Source organism: Cariama cristata, unplaced genomic scaffold (assembly GCF_000690535.1).
Source record: "Cariama cristata isolate BGI_N322 unplaced genomic scaffold, ASM69053v1 scaffold6365, whole genome shotgun sequence".
Classification (NCBI taxonomy): Eukaryota; Metazoa; Chordata; class Aves; order Cariamiformes; family Cariamidae; genus Cariama; species Cariama cristata.
This window is the reverse complement of record NW_009615686.1, coordinates 43,328-63,395: the sequence shown is the minus strand read 5'-3', so window position 1 is coordinate 63,395 and position 20,068 is coordinate 43,328. Positions and strand designations below refer to the sequence as shown.

Here is a 20,068-nt window from a genome sequence, read left to right as displayed (position 1 = left end):
CATCAATTTGACGAATTTTATAAACATGGATGTCTACATACACTGACTGGAATATTGACCAAGAACAGGTTCACTACATTCATGCCCTTTTCTGCAACAACAGGCTCTTCAATCTTGCTTAGTTTCCTTGAACATTCACTTCAAATTGTTTTTGTAGCAGAGGCTCTATTCTACAAAGCTGAGCCCCAAAATTGCAAACCATGCCTCCTCCAATAATGTTTTGGGTTTAGCTGTAGCCCCAGTTGTCTTCATAACCCAACTACAACTCCCTTGTCACACAAATGCTTGCCCCTACTCAAAGAGATATAAAAGCGGAAAATTTAAGTATCCCTCTAGTTGTATGTATCTTACGGCCACTATGGACAGTGAAAACAGTATACATGTAACCCTTTGCACTATTCTTGTTTGTCTGTTGTCAAAGAGTGGTTCATATCCCACAGCACTTATTCTGACGCACACTTAAAAGTAATACGGCTATTGCTTTCATGAGCACTATATTCATGCACTTTCCACTAGGTAAAACATCAAGATTTAAAAACTAGAACTAAAACCAATTCAATTAGTTTATCCTATTTGTACCTCTATTGCATCCAGCATTTGTTCAAAAAAAAGGTCCAAGAAGAGTCTGTTTAAGTTCAGTGCAAGCCAAGAGCCTTGGCTTTCCCAAGAAAACAATGGGTAGAGATGCAATAAAGCCTGCATAAAACAAGATAGATTGTTCTTTTTAAAGCTTAAAAGCATTTACAGACAACTGAAAGAAACTGAGGCTAGGAAAATGATAGAACATCTAGTTTACAGAAGCCATTCCACTTCTATAAATCAGTTCTATAAGAAAAACTAAAAGAAGTAATTTAAGTCATACTTTATTCTAAATTGCTCACTTTACAAACTACTGTTTTACATCTTTTTTGGCATTTTGACCATTCTCATAAAATGAGGCTGTTCTTCAAACAATAAAATATGTATTTATACGTATATGTAATTCCTGTTTCATGCCCCAAATTCTAAAGGAAATACCTTCCTATTTTCTGTCTGGATTACACAATCATCTTGTGTGCTACAGACGTAAGAAACACGCTGTTAGACCAGATAAAAGGTCCATACAGTCCAGAATTGTGGGTGTGACAGTGAAGCAGAGGCGGCTATTCAGGTAAAATGCTGAAGCTTGGTTGTTCTCCAAAGTGCATTACTCTAATGATAGTTTAGAGCCTGAGGAAGTGTGAGGGATGTTGTAAGGTACATCCAGGCCTAGTCCTGTTAGCATCAATTTAGGGGCCTGTTCTCCAGGAACTTGTCCAAACCTTTCTGAACCTCCTGCTGCGGCCTGCCTTCATCACTCCCCATGACAAAATGTTCTGGAAGTTCTCCAAAAGCCACATAAGGAAGCGTTGCATCCATTTGCAATCTCCTACAAACTTCCTTGAGTGTCCCAGTTTCTAGTGGTGTGGCACTTGGTGAGTGAAAGTACACATTCACCTTTGCCACTACTCTCATAACTTTGTAAACCTCAACCATACTCCTCCTTGTCAACCTTCTCACGTCCAGACTGAAGAGCTTCAGCCCTCTCAGTCTTTCCTTGAAAGGCAGCTGTTCCATGATTTTCAACGCCACCCTCTTGTCCTCATTGACCTCCCCTGTATCCCTGAGATGGGGAAACCAAAGCTGCATACAATACTCAATGTACGGGCATAAGAAGGTTATATACAGCAGGAAAACAACGTTACTATTGCACAAAGAACTAATGATTTCACCACAGTGTCTTTCTTGAGCTGTAACTGCCTTTACTCAGTTTAGCATCCTGTGGGCATGCACTAGTTTATTTCTCCTCTGATGTGTTACCTTACATTTAGCTACATTAGAGCTTTTCGGTCACACTCTTGCCTATGCAGTTTTGTGAGGTCCTTCTGGAGTTCCCTGCAACTAAAGCAACACTAGAGCACCCAAAAAACAGTTTAGTATCACCTTTAAACTCAGGAGATTTCTCTGACACTGCAGTCTCCAAGACATTCGTGAAGTTGTTGAATAAAGACGCAACACTCCTCCTAAATAGAGTGAATCAGATAGAAGCCATGCTAAAACTCTTTAGGAACCAATCAAAAGGAAAACAAAAGAAACCTTCCACCCAAACCTCCTTGTAAAATATCAAGATTGTACTATAAAAATACCACCATCAGGACTTGGATAGTTATCACTGAACTTGTCATTCAGAAAAAAGTGTCATGGGCTGATGACAAGTCAGTCCACTGGCAGTTTAAGAACAGCACTGTTTTTAAATCAAGTATCAACATTAAACTCCAGAATGAGATATTATTGGAGTCACATTAGGATCCACATTAGTGGCTCAGTAGTGGATTACAGAAGAGAGAAAAAACAAAGTTTGCACAGGTCAAAAGTGTCACTACAAGCAATGGAATTTTCTGCCTCGTTCTCTTGGCATTTGTGATGATTGCACAGATCAATAGGCAAAACCCAGGTTTGCCCTTCTTGCTGGCTGAGATTAAAGTATTCGACCACTTCTGCTGGACAGGGTGAAAACCTGAGGGAAGCATGTTGTGCTGAGACAGAAGAAAGAATAATGGCAGGCTCTTACTATTTACAGATGTAATCACTCTAAATATTAAGAATATGTCCCACAGATAAATCAAGGACATGGATGCAAATGTTCTTATTTTATCTAACTGTATCTCGGTTTTCACATCCACACATTGGAGTTCAGGGATGCTGTCAAGACAGAGTCTACACACTCACAGTGCTGTCTTCCATGCTGTAGAAGTCAAACTCTTCAGTTGTTAACTATGAAAATGCCTTCCACCCCAACTTTGCCACCACAAAATTATGAGCATGCACACACAAAATAGTTTAACTTTGTTTTTTCCACTCAAGTCTTTGTCTTGTTATTTGTAAGGGTGTCCTTCCTACAGCTGGGTACTGCAAAAAGCTTCAGAGCGACGCGTAGAGCCTACTTTACCATCCAAATAAAGTATCTTTTAAGTCAGAAATGTAGGATCCCTAAGCAATCTATGGAGAGACAGAGATGCCTCCAGGGAGTTATTAAAAGCACTTAAGCAGTTCTCTACACGCCCACCATAAATACTGTGGAGGTCCCAACTGCACTGGTAATCTCTGGTGAGTAAGATGATCAAAGAAATGGGTGTTCTTATTCTCTCTCTCACCTTCCCCCGGACCCTGCTGAAATAGATATTGGCTGTCTCCTTCAATACAAGTTGCTTTCAGGTTCTGCCCAGGGAATACCCTCCCACATCCACCCTAACCAGGAAGCGATGGGCCTTAAATGAGCTATGACTCATGTCCTGATCCTCCTCAGAAAAAGTCTTCCACCCTCCTCCTCTCCCGCCCCCTACCCAGAGATTACCATATTCAAGACAACCCAAAGATTATCACGCAAACCTTGCTGGTATATGCATATTTATGTCCTAAATGGGCTCACAGTGTTTTATATTATCCTGAAGTTATCCTTGCTTCAGAAGGAAAACCCCTCTCCTTTTGCTTACCCTCCTCATTCTCCAAAAATATCATGCAGAATGTTTTCTTGCCTTATTAATCACTGATAAGATTTTCTTTGGAGTGTTGAAACCAAAGGGAATATACGTAATTAGGGCAATAAATGTTAATGAGCATTGCATTAAGCAAGCAAAAGCACCTTGAATGACATGCCAATATTTTTTCCCAAATAATTACATGGGGCTGACTTAACTAGCCAGAAAACTTAAAATTTAGGCTAACAATTCACAACTGAAGCACAGATTTATCACAGACTTTCAAAAAACTATATATGAGTTTGCTTCCAAAATGCACCATGAAAAAAAAACAAACACAACAGACCACAACACTCAGCCACATATAAACAGTTCTTATTTCAAATAGGCAAGATATTTCTATTTAGTTGAAAGTCTGCATTTGTACTTAAACATACACAATATCTGAGGATATTACTAATCTTTTAAAAAAAAAAACAGCTAATAATTTCTACAAGAAAAAAACTATTTAAGAAAATCAGTGAACAGAAAGAAAAATTGCTCAAGTTTTTTGTAAATACAATGTGGAGAAGCTAGAAGATGACAGAATGGAAACCCATTTTCTCCTTTTCTGTTAAATTCTGTAGCATCAGCTGCAGAATGTCTGCCACATTGTTCTAGAAGTCTGTGGTATTAGTGACGTGTACATATCTATCCATTAAAATAAAAACCCCAAATAGTTGAGTAAGGATGAAAAAATATATTTAATCCAGAGCTTAACATATAAGAAGGCAAAAGCTTCATCTACAGATTTGTGTTGCACCATGAAAAACTGACTTCCATATCTATGAAGGTTCTCACATTTGGAGTGAGGTCAAAAAGAAAACAGATTATAGATCTTCTGTCTATATCTTGTTTACTTAATGATCAGGAAAAAAGACCTTAACCAGGAAGATGAAAAAATACAGCTTAAGAGCATGTAGCTAGTATATCCCTAACATGGGGAACTTCTTTATTTTGGTGATGCAAGACAAGAGCCAATATCTGTTTTCCATGACAATCAACTGTTACTCTTCTGAAAGAGTAATGTAATCAGAAATTTCCCACGTTTACAAACAACTTCAGTGGTAACATATAGCTTAGAACACAGGTCAGAGAGCACCTCGTATATCAATTATCCCAAAGAAGGACCAAACCTATTTAGCCCAGCCTAGAAACATATTTCTCCAACTTACTTGAAAACACCTCCAGTAACATAGACTCCATATTGTCTCTAAGCCAACGCTAGTTAAATGCCAGTCCAGTATTTAAGAAGCTTCATACCGAGTTCCACTGACCAGGAAGGAAGGGTCTACTTGATAGTACTCTCTAGGTTCCACTGTTTAGCTAGATCCCAACTGACTGTAATAAGGCTTTGACACCTAGCAAAAACATGAACAGTAATATTTAGGTGTTTGCATCAAGAACTGCATACCCCTGTTAGCACCTCCTATCAACATTCTCTTCACTTTTGATCTAAGTACAAGACACAGCACTACAGAAACATGGGTTAGACAGACAATTTTGAGGTTATCAAGTCCAGCCTCCCACTTGGCAACAGTCGATGAGTCAGCTGTGGCTATATCAAGCCAAACTCTGAAAATCTCCAAGATGGAGATTCCACAACTTCTCTGGCTGACCTGTTCCTTTGCTCCACTACCTTCATACTTAAGTTTTCCTTTAATGATCATTCTGAATATCTGAAGTCACAGCTTGTAACAGTTAACTCTTGTTATACCATCTGCTACTACACAGTAACAGTGCTGTCATCTTTGTCTTTGAAACTTCCCTCCAAGCTCCTTGTGGTAGACTGCTATTAGAGCACCCATTAGACTCCTCTTTGTCAGGTTACACAAGTCTCTCTTCCTCAACACTGCCAGGCAGAGAGGAAGAAAAAAATCCTTCCATCTCCTACTTACGCTGCTTCTAATGTAGTCCAGCATTCTCTCATCTATAATGAAAGGACATTGGTGGCTCTTACTCAACCTGGCATCATTCCTGCAAACCACACACACCTGCCCCTCACCTCATCCTTTTCAGCAGAGCTGCAACTCAACCACTTGGTTCCTAGTCCATAATCACGCTCAGGGTTACCTCGTGCAAGGTACAAAACTTTCCACTTACCCTTGATGAATTTCACAGGGTTTCTGTTAGCTTAACACTCAAGATTACCCTTAACCATTCAGCATGTTAGCTGTACCACCCTCCCCTTCAGTTTCATTCTGTCCACAAATTTGCTGAAGAAAGATTTTGTCTCATTATCCAAGTCGTCAATAAAATTACTGAACAATACTGAACTCTGGAGGACTGTGTTCCCAGCTACCACCTGGACTTTTAAATCACTGCCTACCACCCTTTCAGCACTGTGACCTAGCCAATTTTCAAGCCCTCTAACAGTCAACTTGTTCAGGTCATACTTCCTCAACTTACAAATGTGAATGGGGTGGAAGACGATGTCAAAAGTCTTACTGAAGTCAAAGTATGTTACCATTAACTGCTCTTCTCATTCACATAGTCATTTCACGAGAGAAAGCAGTCAGGTTGGTCAGGCACAATTTGTTCTTGGTGTCCATGTTAACTAACAGCAATTACCTTTATACATGTGAAAATGGATTGCAAGAGGTTGTGCTCAGCAGGGACTAAGGTAATACCTATAATTCTCAAATTTTCTGTACAACAGGATGGTTTGTTCCTGAGCTCTTGGTATGCTTTCTTAAGAAATGAGTGAACTCCTGAACTCTCCTTTTCCCCACACCGCAGTTTCTTAAGGGTCTTTTAATTCATTACATTAGAAGTTCACAGCTTACCTTCTCAGCCTTCCTCCAACTTCTGAACTGTCTACTGGTGATTTCTGCAGCCCAGCTGCGACCTGTGGTCACGTTCACTGCCAACTCTTCCCTGTTTGTGAGCAGCAGGTCAAATACAGCACTAATCTCAACTGCACCTTTTGCATTTGTGTTCAGAAATTGTCACCACCACAGTCTAGAAACTTCCTCAATTGCTTGCACAACACCGCGTGAACCTCCCAGCAAACTGGTGACAGGTGTCTGAAATCCACCATGAGGATCAATACCTACCATTAAGAGAGTTCTTAATTGTTAATAGCCTTATCCTTTTGGTCAGGTGGTCTGTAACTGACCTCTACCACAACACCACCAGTATTACTTTCCCTTCTGACCTTGACCCAGAGACTGGACTTCTCTTTCATTGCCCAAATAGTGTAGACACTATCATGTAGGCATTAGTGTAGACACATTTGTGAACACTCTCCTTTCTGAGTGGGAACGTTATCGTGTCTCTTGTAGCCTTCTACCATATGCCTCTTCTCCACATGCACTGCCTTCTCATTTAACCTTACGATTAGCTCCCTATCTTCTAACAAACTTACTTGAAAATCCTCCACATTAGGTTAGCAATCCTGTCCACAAACATGTCCATGCTTTCCTGTCAAGTTTATTCCATCACTTCTTACTAGCAGTTCTCTCAAAACAAAGTGCTACAACCAAAGGTCAAAGCCTCACTGATTACATCAATTATGCAGGTTGGATGTGTCACCCTGGGCCATCTTCGCTCTCAGAGCCTTACAGTCACCTTTGATCTCCTCAAGGTCACGTCACTGGTGCTCACACAGATCAACAGCAAGGGGCAATAGCTGGAACGCTAGATGAGCCTCAGGAATACCTCTGCAACATCTCAGGTCCAGGCTAGAAGCAAATAAAAAGGTCTGGACAGCCCATGGGTGCCTTTGTCCTGGACAGGTTGGAGTCACCGAACTCTTAACACTTGTTCCTTTGCCTTTTTGCTGGGGACCAGTCCCATGAGTTGAGATGTCCAACATGCATTCAACCTGTAACAGGACTCCCTCATCCTCCTCTGCTGCAAGAGTCGTGAACCAGTTTTCTAGATCAACAATTGCAGAGACAGGGAGTCATTTTCCCGCTGCTAGAAGTTATAAGCTTCCAGCTTGTATCCTCCTGGAAACATGGGAACAGGAGGATACTATTAACGTCAAACAGGTAGGAAAACATCAGTTACAGAAAGTCTGCTATCCACCTGTACAACACAATAGCTGCTACAGTATGGTAAAACTGGAATACTGGTCAGATAAGTTTCCCTAAGGAGGGACAGGTGTTTCAGGTACGATCCTGCTGTCCCTAGCCTCCTGAGGAAATACACGGTACAGGGAGAAGGCTGTGCCAGGTTGATTGGAGCACGATTTTACAGTGCTCCTAGGAATAAAACAAAGCTACTCCAGAAATTGCGTTTACCTTTGGAGGCTCTCTTGGGCATGGCTCAGTATTATAGTCCCTCATTTACAGGCAGTCCTAGTGCTCCCACATCAGAAAATCTTGGCACTGCATGATCAGTTAGGAAAACAGTTCATTCAGAGACAACAGAGGGATTGACTCTTCCCTTCCCTCATTTGCAAAGGGCTATTTCTTCTGCCATAGCCCCAGAGTGCTTACCATACAACAGCTCCTTCCAACAGCACCTAGAAGTCAACGTTTCTGCTAAACAAGTAGCCTCAATTTTATTGCAGATTTTTCCTGTTCACAGCTAAAATGCCTGGAGGTCAATTTATTTATCTGTTATCTCAAGAAACAGATTCTCATAGAGGACACAAAGTACAGACAAATCCTATTTTTACTCTCCTCTTACTCTTCCCCTTCCCAGTAGGCTGTAAACTTGGAGACTGAGGGTTGCAATTATTTTTTTCTTCTCTCTACTCATGTTACTGACCCAAAAAAGAGTTATTTCAGTTGGCCTGAGAATTTTTCATGCCTGTAGCAGAAAACTAAAATGAAGACCTATAGAAACAGGCACTTGCTTGTAAACATGTCAGAAATTTGGAATGATGAACATTTAATCAGAAAGCAGACAGCCTCACCACTGACACCAGACTGAATCTGGATCTTATGAACAACTATCTTTGAGTCTTGTAATATAAAATATGGGAATAATTGACAAACCAAGGAGCATCTCCCTATACGATGGCTCTTCTGTTGAGAATCAATCCTCTTTCAGGGTGAGAGGGTGTCTGGGGTGGACAGCCTGGAAGATTAGAGATTGAGAGATTAGATCCTAGAGATTAGGACAGCCTCAGCAGAGGAGACGGCTGGAAAGGTGACCTGAGAGTTCTCTCATTTTTAGGACAGCCACAAAAACCACCTTCCTAGAGGATAAAAAACAAACACACAAATTATAGCATATTCAAAGAGAACTGCAGAACTCTCAGCCATTTTACATACACAATTACTCTTGCATAGGACAGTGTATCCTCTATTATGGCTGTGCTTTGATATTTCTGTTTAATATATGTATTTACCATACACATTAATAATTTCATTTCCAAATTTACCCCCATCTTTCCCCTTGGAGTGACTGGGGCGTGGGAACCCATACGAACCTTGTCGAGGCAGCCAATTGCAAAGAAAGGAGACATTAATAAACTTAATCATCAGTCTGGAAACATGGCTACAAATATTATTTGCTTTGTATTTATTTACCTGAAGACACAGAATCTCTCCTTAAAAACAAAAAAAAAAATTAGAAAAAAATTAATACAACAGCCTTTGGGAGAAAAGATTTATTTTTATTGCTTAATACCAAAGCAGAGGAACTTTATCCTCAGCTGGTAATACTAAACTTGGTGAATCAAATGCACTGGTGATGTTAATATAAGTGAAAGTTGAATGCTGGATATATTTGGCTTTGAGTGTTGGGGCAGCTTAATTCCCTTGGATCTGGAACTCAAGAGAATGTCAAAACAGCATTACTTACTTCATGAAAGCTCCAAAAGAATATTTTAGGGGAAGAAATACAGGGAAAGGTAAAAAAATAGAAGCAGCTTAAAAGGACCTGTTTTAACAAAGCCAAAAGCAACTTCCTTATTTTTTTATGCTACAATATCCATTCTCCTGCTGTTTTCCTGCACTCACCGAATGCCAAAGACAGTCTCAGAAAACAAAACAGCTTGAAAGATCTGCAGCCAAAATCCCAATGCTGATGACTTCAATCCTCAGAGGAGGCACAAGGCAGAGCAGGGGAGATGGGTAATTCTCAGCTTCTCTCTGCTGATTCTCAGTCAAGCCTGGCTTACCTCTTGTGACAAGAAAGGTGATACACAGGAGAACAAGCTTAGAAGGATGCTAACTTAAAACCCACAAGTAAATCCACTGGTCTATGAGTGCTGGTAGTCACTCGCTACTACGTACCATATGTTTCCAACTCCTTTGCAAAACAAAACGCAAGAACAGAAGCCACATATGCACAGAGAGAGCACTATGATAGAAAAATCCAGATGTAAATTTTGACTTGAAAGTGATTAAAAGTGAAAAACTATCCCTCAAGGATTTTTCTTAATGCTTACACTGAACAAGTAAACCTTTGAATATTTTCATGGTTTTCAGGTGTCCCACTCAAGCTTTCCTTTTAAATGTAGATGTCAAAGCCAATTTTTCTAACCCAATAGCCGAATGTAAGAAGAATACCGCAATACCTCAAGTACTGAAAATGCATTACTGTTGCCAACACGCCATTTCTCTCTGGTATTTTCTCAGTAATCTTTCAACTACAAACAAAAATATTTCAAAGTACTTCTCCATTATGTAACTTGCAAGGCTTTTGAACATTGTTCAGAGTCAGATATTTAAACATGCTAAAAAAGTAACTTTCTTCTCTGAGGATGCTTTAATATTCTTTCCATCATTCTTCTATCATTAGAGTAAATGAGAACAAATCAAGACCCTTTGGGGCAATCAGAGACTTTTTTCCAAAGTAAACTCTGCTGTTATAGGAAAAAACACTTGTTTACAGGAGCTAAAACATTTTTTTCCCCTCCTATTTAAATATCATCAGTGTCTGTTAACAGAACTGAATCACTTGGGGGTTCCAAGACTTCCTTTTTGATCAGAACTCACGCTATTAAGCTGAAACTCCAAACTGGTCTGACATACACTATTCAGCTTATTTCTGGATTTCTCAGTCTCTTTACAGAAGTAATCTTAGGAGGAATATTTGAGGCTGCAGCACTATTATCCAAAGCACTGAAACTTTTGTCTTGAGCAAGACCTCTCCAGACCTCTCAAATGGAGGTAAAAGACAGATGAAGCACCTCAGCAAAAAAACATTTATAAAAAGGTAACTGTTGAAATAACTTCATATTAAACTCCTATGTGCATGTAATCTTCTCATGAAGAAGAGACAACATCTAAAATCCTGTGAGAAATGACAATTTATTTCTCCACAGAATATATTTAGTTTGAATTATTCTGCTTTTGCTCAAGGACAGTGGCAGATCTTTTTACCCCTTAAAGAACAGGGGGAGGGGGGGAAAAATCAATCCGAAAGCAGATTTCTTTGTGAGGAGAAGCACATGGGAGAAGATATAGTCTTGTATTTACAGGTACTAGAAACCAATAGAGTTGGTGTGTGAGTGAGCCTGAACATTTGAATGTTTCTGTTATCAAAGGCATGAAACTCTTTACAGGTTGACAGACACATATGACAATTTTAAAGCACTGACCTGTTCTGCAAGGAAGCATACCGTTACTGCATCATGACTGCGTGCAGAAGCTTTCTAGACTCACATTTATCATATAAAAATGTGGCCAACACCTGAATACTAACTATAACTCCATAGCCTCCTACAGTCCCACAAAATTATTGCTTTTCTTCTCCCAGGAGATCTCTCATACCACTGCAGCCCTTTCTGCCCCCCTGAGAGCCCAGGCAGCTTCTCCCCTCACTCCTGCCATCTACTCGGCACTCCCTGTAAATTGACTTTTATCTAGAGAGTAAATAAACCTTGCCCCGTGCTGGGGGCACGCGTTGGGTACCCACCAGTAACCTCATACCAAGTAAGGCCTGAACACAGCAGATCTTCCATATAAAGCAGATGATCAGCACGAGGTTTGGGTTTGGGTTTTTTTCCTCTCCTTTTTTTTAAAAACAGGGGAGCAGGAATATCTTGGGCCAGGTAAAAGCACATTTTCAGCCTAGAGGGATGTTTAAGACATCAGTGGATGTCTTGTCCAACACCTGATGCTACCTCAAAAATACAGCAACGGACCTTGCTAACATTTTTCAGAGGTTATTGTGTTGTATCAGGTGTCAATTATCATGAAACAAGTAGTGAGAGTCATTGGTGATTATTGGAAAGATACTGGCTTAGCTGAAGTCCTGGTCACATTATAACATCTCACAGAGCCAGTATCTTTTCTTTTGCCTAAAAAGACTCAGATATACATATTGCATAACAGTACATTTTCCATAATGCAGCCCAAACTAATTTCTTTCCAGTGTCTTTCCTCGACTTAAAGAATTAACGAATCTGTTTAAGTTTTGGTCTACATACTAAAGGGAATCTTAACAGTTCTTTAATTACTTCAAGAAGAAGATTATCAACTCTACACTGAAACTTCCTGTACAAAGATATGATTATTCTTTGTGCTTCATGAAGTTGGACTTGTCCCTAAAACTTATACAGGGCACGAAAGTTTCTAAGAAAAATATCCAGAAGTATGAGAAGTTCTGTGATCCGTGACATAACTGTACTACTTTTCATGATTTTACTGAGGAAAGGATCAGAGCTACAAACTTTCAAAAGTTATTAAGGCCTTGCTGCAAATTAGATTGCCCTTAATTTGACTTATTTCCAAAACTGCATAATTAACCAGACTTCAGTGGAATGCCGGGTCAAAGAGTCCAATTGTATCAAGCACCATAGGCAGACTTCAGATCAGGAGAAATTCTTCACAGAAAATATTGTCATAATTAAAAATACAAAAATTTATTATGGAAGATACAATATAGTCAATCATTCTCAGTATTAGACACTTATACAAAGGGTTACATCTTGTAAAAGCTAAAGATAATAAAGGATGTGAACCAGATGCAATACAAGGTTTTTAAACAGAAAATTGTATCTTGTAGCAAAGTACCATCTAAAGCTATTTCCAGAAGAATTAGTTTGTGGTTGACTCCCAAAAAGTCAACAGTAGAAGACTTAGCAAATAATTCCTCTTAAAAACTGTTACATTATTGTCAAAATTATTTATTACTTGTCAGAAAAGAGAATGTGACTTGCAAGAATTATTTCATTATGAAAATCAGTGCTGTTCTCTCCTCCCTGCACTCCAGACAAGGGGTTTAGATTAACCCAAAAAGGACAACTTTATAAAGGTAATTTCAAAATAAAATAAACTGTGTGGCATTATGATTTACCTGGTACAGAAACAATGGTACTGGTGAAGTGGTGTAATAATAGTGGTACATGACTACACATTAGTTTGAGTTTGACTTTCAGTTTGACTTTCTGCATCAAAGTTATCCTCTACATCAGTGAATCATTTTAAAAAAAAAAAAAAAGAAAAAATCCCTATATCATGTTTGATCTCTATAAATCAAAGAAAACATAACAACACACTGTGGCCAGGCATCTCAAAAGCAAGTCAAGGAGCTCATTAAGTCCCAGCTAACTGGCAATCATTCCTTTATCATAAAACACAGCTCAAGGTAACACAATGTAAATAAAAAACAGGTGAAAGTGTTAGCACTTAAAAAATTGAATCTTTTAATCACAAAGAGAAATAGGTGGTTGGCAGCAGTTGCTGGCCTTGCTCTAAATTGTAAAGTTGAAAATGAGATCATGAAAGAAGTCTTCAACATCTTAATGTGAATGTCCTGTTAATGTTCACTACCTAAGGAGAGGCTTAGGCCTATTAGTGTATGTACCAAGGGTTTAAGAGTTGAAGGGAATGCTCCATTTAGAACAGGCTGGGGAGCAAAAGCTGCTGAAAACCAATAAAAAGTTTCCAAATGCTGAGAAAGTCACAAGGAGGTGGTTGGCAGACAATACCTCCTACTGTTACAAATAGCATCCTTGACTCCTTAGCAGCCCTGTAGGTACAGGATAATTTACTCTTATCATCCGCATTGTAAGACATTTTTCCATTTCCTATTTCCAAAGGCCTGGAAGGAACAAAAAAAAGGGGGGGAAGAAAAAAAGTTTTCTGCACAAATTGCAACTGTACAGGTTTGCTGTTAAGGGTAGCTGTTTCTCAGAGCTGCAAAATATAGAGAATTTCATATATCTGATTCTCTGCTAGAAGCACGGGCTAGAAGCCAACTCATCAAAACCTCTATCAAAAATATAATTTTAATATCTGTTTGGACTTTCACTTATCTCACTGCTCCCAGACACTATTGATTATCATTATCTACAAGTCTCTAGTATTCTAAACAGCAGCGGTAAAGGGAAATGAAAGTGAGCATTTTCATACAAAGACAGATAGAGGCTTCTAGGGCAGAATGAAAACTGCACATGCTGACTGAAATCCAAGTCTAACTTCATCTCATCTTCTATAAATACACTGTCAATAGAAAGCAGTAAGATACAGCCTAAACTAAAATATTTATTAAAATTATAATGAGAAATAAGGGATTTCGCCAAAGAAGAAAAGGCATTACACTATCAGAGACCAGTTCCTGTCTGCAATATGCTTCCCAGGAAGACTATGATTGTTGGGTTTTTCTCTGCAACAGATTTCTCCTCATACCTTTGGTGTATTATGTGCTTGACTGGACCACAGGAACAGGATATGAAATGTATGGTTGGTAGCAACTCTGTTGGAGTACATAATGAAAGATTTTGCTTTAGCAAAGTAATCTCACCCTTGCCTTGGAAAACTAAAATCTTCAGAAAGTTAGAACCCCAAACAAGAAGGGTATAGCCTTGAAGCCTTTCCCTCTCCATTCCTCTCAGCTTTAAATACGTAGGTGCTCCTGTATCTAGTCCCAAAGAGGTAAGTCTCCCTTTCTTCCTGTCCTCCAATACTTACATGAACCTAGGGTAAACAACATGTACTTTGGAGACTGGCACAGGAGATTTTACAACCTTCTGTGCTCAAAACCAGGAAGAGTAAGAGAAGAGTCTTCTCTTAATCCCATTGAGTCATCTTTGTACACATCAGGATGATCAGTCAGTCTTTCTCCCTTCCTACCTACCACAACATTATTTCCTCTTTAATTTGCAATTCAAAAAATAGAAAAGAAAATCATCCCATGCTCAAAATTCTACCGTGGCAGAAGACAAAAATGAGTCACTGCGATGTTTCAGTCTCTCCGTAGTTTATGGACCAAGAACAGACAGAAAATTGTTGTTATTTGCCAACCAGTTTTGTTCTATCAACACTCCTACAATGAAGAACCAAAATAAAGAAGTCTTCAAGTATACAGATACAAGAACCTAGCAGTGCATATCACCAGAACCACTTCTAGACTAAGGGAACAATTTTTTGGTTTAATTGCTCAAAGCTCTACAGTCACATTTGTTTGTGTTCCTCTAGCATAATATAGAGCTACAGCAGATTTTGACCGTTGACAGTGACATGTAAAGTAAGACTTAGCAATCATCAGATATCAGATGAGGGAGGAATCCATACAGAATTTCTACTATAAGTAACGGGTTATCTACTTTTAGGAAAAAAAACAGTTACTTTTTCCTGGGTTTAGGTATTGGAGCAGGTTGCCCAAACAGTTTGTGCAGTCTATCTCCATTCTTGAAAGTATTAAGACTTGACTAGTTAAAGCCCTCAGTAACTTGGTCTGTCCTCACAGTTGACCCTGCTTTGAGCAGGAGGTTGGACTGAATGACCTCCTGAGGTCTTTTCCAAACTGAATTATCCCATGCCTCTATGTTCCATTGCACAAAAAAAACCAAATAAGCAGGATTATCCCCCAAGATTTCAGTGCTGCTTCGTCTTGTTACCAACCTGCATAACCCAGAAGTTACCTTCATGATTCACATGTATGTGAATTAAGAGGCAAAAGGACAAAGATGGGGCAAACAGGAAAAAAAGAAGGAATTTCTACCTCTTTCCATTCAAAACACTGCTAATTCAGAAGTCTGTTTCCACCCTGTCGGTAAACAGCCCACAGTGAAAACAGGAAGCCGTCATAATTTGATGCAGAATAAAATACTACACTTTCTTATTATGAAAGTTGGATCTACAACCCTAAGAAGCATCAAACATCACAGATGTTTCAATCATAGAACAGTTACACGATTTCATGCCACACTAATCCATAAATGAAGTAGGCAACAACAGCCAAGATTCCTCATTTGTTCCTGTATTAAGATGGTCCGTAACTACAAGCCAATCTTCAGCATAATATATGCAAAATAGCTTAGCTGTAGTCTGCTGTACTATTTTATAGACAGTGTAGAAAGCTGCATGAGCTCAGTTTAAAAGCTACATCCATGCTGGTCGGTTGCAAAACTTTCAAAAATACCTCAATTTTTTCAAGTTTTTCCTCCCTAAGTAATTGTTAATTTATAGTTGCATCACTATGAAGACTGGCCAGATAAATATTTTTACATACCATTTACATCACTGATTAGCAATAGATTATACATATAAATCCAAATATGATTGCTGAATAGACTGCTTGTCTTGGCCTCAGTAATTTATGGGGAACATCACTTTTATACAACAAAACAACAAAGGAAAATTGTGCAAATTCGCTTCGTAGATAATGTTTGAAATGAAGCACATATTGAATTCTAACATACCGACCTTCTAGACTTTGGATGGCCAAGAGCATCCTGAATTCAATCACCTGTCACCTTTCTATTTATGGCAGCAAATTTCTTTTAAAGATGTATGCACATACACAGAAACGTATGTACATACATATGTCATTTATATAAGGGGATGCAGGTATATAGACCATAGAACATTCTGCGGAATCACCCAGATCACTGGAGCTGTGACACTGTAAAAGGTCTCAGGAGATCCCTGTAGCATAAGTACAATATACTCTGGCATACCCTTTTTCCAAGTGCTCTCCAGCGACCAAATGATGCAAAGATTCCTTTCTGAGGGGTCTCATCTCCTTGGACTGCGGAGATGTACTTAAAACTGAAGGCTCCTACACACAGGGAGGAAGCACTTGACCTGTTGGCAGAGGGGACATATTTTGGACACAACAAAACCGAGTGACACCAATACTTACTTGGCAGGCATTATAAATCAACTGGTGTTCCAATTTTTTGATCCCTAGAATCTGCTGAAACATTTCATAAAGCTGTTCCTTGCTCAGAATCAGCTCCGATACAGCACTTAAGGCCATTCTATTCGGTTGTTTGCAAAAGTCCTCTTCTCCCCTGTATATGGCATCATATTTGGCTAGCCAAGAACTTAACACTGTCTCTTTGCTTAATCCATCGATTTCAGGCAAACTTCGGACTCTCTTTTCTATGTTTTTCTTAAAAACATCTCTAAAGTCATTTGCAGAACATCCTCCACTGTGGACCATTCTTGCAACCCGGTCACTCTTGAGAAATACCTTTTAAAATAAAAGAAGAGACAAAAAAGAAACAGAAAAAGTTAGGCATGGACATAAACACAAAATAATCCCTTATAAAGGGATTAGAACCTAATATTTTGCTTTTATGTAAGATCGCTTTTTATGGAAGAGTTATACAGGCCAAATTTGCTATATTTTTCATAAAGAAACAAGTGATTATGTTGAAAAAGTAAGTTTCTGCATCGAATATGTACTTTAACTAAGTAGCTTTTAAAGTATTTATGCATAAATTTACAACAGCTAAGCTAGAATGAAGTTTGAATTAACAGCAGCTAATTTAAAACTTACCTACAGGATTTAATTAATCTTTTCTCCATGAAAACCACAGAAGTCTAAAGTTACTTGCAAATAACTTATGAATAAGCTACACTGTCTCAAAACTCAGGACCATGAGTTAAAATATGATCTTTAAGCCAGCCAAGAATCTCATGGAAGATGAGACAGAAATCCATGGAAAAAAATACTAGACAAATACTACAATCAATATTAATAATAGAGAGAAGAAAGACTCAAAGATACAGAACTGGTTCTACTACTGTAGATACAATACTGTAGACACAAGATGGGATTCTCTGTGTAAAAAACCCAAACAGAAAGCAGCACAAAAAACCTCCCCCAAGCACACATACTCTAAGATATGACAAGGCAAATTACAACAACAAACCAATTAAATCAGCATCAGCATTCTGTAAGAAATTTTCAGTGTTCAAGGATGCTTGCATTCAACTCTTCTAACACAGGATTTGGCAAGGTTGATCTTTCCACTGTGTGTGGCCAGGTCACTTCTAGTAGCAAGTCACATGAAACTGTTCGTCTACAACATGCAACCAACAAAAAGATGACCACTGCAGCTTGATCAGCCGTGTAAACAACCGATGTGTGCCTTGGACAAGGGATAAACTGCATCATGTCATTAACTGGCTAACTTGGGGAGAACCACCTGGCTTCCTGCAGCGAGGGAGATGGGTCGAGACCCTCCGCCCTGCAAGGCTTGGCTGCTGGGGGACTGCTTGGGTGCCACACCAACACCCCGAGCACAGATGAAATACAAAGAACAGATGTGATACCACATAGTCTAAATAGATTTCCCACCCATCACCTTTCTGATCCTTTGCATTAATCAGATGCTATGAAGTGGAAGATGAGTTAACTGTGCATTTTCAGAGAGTCAGTCACCAAGAGCTATGAAAACGCAATGAGTGGAGATGAGAGCACAGTAGAGCTCTGACTCCATATACTATCACATGTTGGAAGACAGTGCACTTAACAACCAACCTAGAATACTACTGTGCTTCATTTGGAAAATACAAACCAGAGGAGTAGGAGAGGAGCTAAAAAGCTGAGTAGAGAGGAGTACACAGGTGGAAACAGACCAAGAAAACCATATTCTACAAGTTCCAGTGCTTGTTGATGCATGTTTCCCTGTAGCATATTTTAAAATGCAGCTACTTACAAAATATCTCTTTCAACAGATATCCTAATTGATATTGTACAGAAGGCTGCAGATAAAGCCTAAAAGTACATGCCCAACCAGATTATTAAAAAAACCATCACCAATATCTGCAAATAACATTTTATGCTTTAACTGTACCATGATGGATTTCCTTTCTTGGAAACATAAGTAGCTAAGTTTAAATTCTCATCCACAACGGGACCTGACACGGTTACTGTCAATTAATGCTGATACTAATTTCCTGAAAATGCTACACAAATATTGAATCTCATTTCAAAATAAATAATAATCAGAAATTCCACTCAGCAATAAAACTTATCAATGCAAACAGGTACAAGGATATTAAGCCTTTCCTTGATTTAACAGTCTGCAATTACAATTGATTCATTCCTCTGACAGCTTCACTGGAAAGCAAATAAGAAAAAAAAATATTTAAAAAAATAACTTCAAACTAACTTCAGCTACTTTGTTCTGCTGATAAACAACATTAAATCTTCCATCACATTAGTTTGCATACTCAATGAGAGAAACCAGATGCAGAAGAAAGACTGAAATTAAGAATATTTGTAGGCTCTTCACCCTCAAAATCTCATGTTTATCCAAGATTACACAACCCTACCTACTGTTAATATAACTAGATCAGTCTAATTAAAAAAAAATACAATCTGCAAAATACATGCTGTAAGATCATCAGAATACCATTCACCTTTCATTATCTTCTTTCGGTCATATTATTCAAAACCATTAATCCAGAATGCAGGGGCTGAAAAGCTGCTAGTGCTTCCCTTGACTGATGAACCAGACTAATTCAAAATTTACTTCCGATTTTGAAGTTGACTTTCCAGGAGATTGCAGGAAAAATCTGTTCCATTTTTTCAACACTTACCCGTGGAAGGGAAGCATTATTGTAACACTTGGTGCCCACAACATTGCCAAAATCATGGCATGTTCATGTTAGGCAAAACCACAGGTATGTGCAAATACAAAATACAATTTGCTTGTATCTCTGACCTTAAAATGTTCCCTTCTGAAGCATATTTTTATTAAATTTTCAAAAATTATTCCAAGATCAGTCTTTCACAAAAGATATGCTGGATATTGAAGGAAATTCCTCAAAATATAAACCCAAGGTGTGAATAACAGACTACAAAAAGTACATGGATGGTTCTGAAAAGGAATTAATTGGACCTAAAACACTTATTGTATTACTCCTTTTTGAGTGGCAGTTTACCAAAATTTTTCCTGAGGGAAAAACAATGTAACATCATCTTTAAAATAAACTACTTGTATTTGAGATAATTAAAAAGTAATAATAACATTTGAACAGAAAGAATCCATTTTCAAGACTTTGTTTACAACAGAAAGCCATAAGAGAATGGAAATTCAGTTAGGAGTCTACCATATGTGCCTAAAATTTGATACAGTAAGACGCATTAAAAAGCTATTAAATGTCTCGTTATTCCTGTTCCTGAAAGACATATGGTACACTTCATGTTAAATGCAAACTCCTTTGCTTCAGCTATATTTCTTGAGATTTGTCTCAGTTTCAAAGCTCTTCTGAGCTGTTACATGGTTGCTTTTTTTTAAAAAAAAAAAAATCTAAATAGCAGTTTATGGGAATCACTACTATATGGAGAATGGTATGTCATCAGTTTCATGTCAATGGAGTTGTTCACATTGTTGTTCCAGAAAGTCCATATGACTGAGTATCTGTGGGTCCAGAGTTGAG

At 38.6% G+C, this 20,068-nt stretch overlaps 1 protein-coding gene across 1 annotated transcript in view; it reads right to left on the bottom strand.

Annotated features, from left to right (window-relative positions):
* The window catches only part of LOC104161451 (calcium-dependent secretion activator 2-like), a gene marked incomplete at both ends in the record, with an annotated part of 128,863 nt that overhangs the window by 73,536 nt on the left and 35,259 nt on the right, over positions 1-20,068 (bottom strand). Inside the window, one exon of the mRNA XM_009699902.1 lies at positions 16,533-16,865. Coding sequence (XP_009698204.1) covers positions 16,533-16,865 — 333 coding nt within the window. The remainder of the gene's footprint in view (positions 1-16,532; positions 16,866-20,068) is intronic.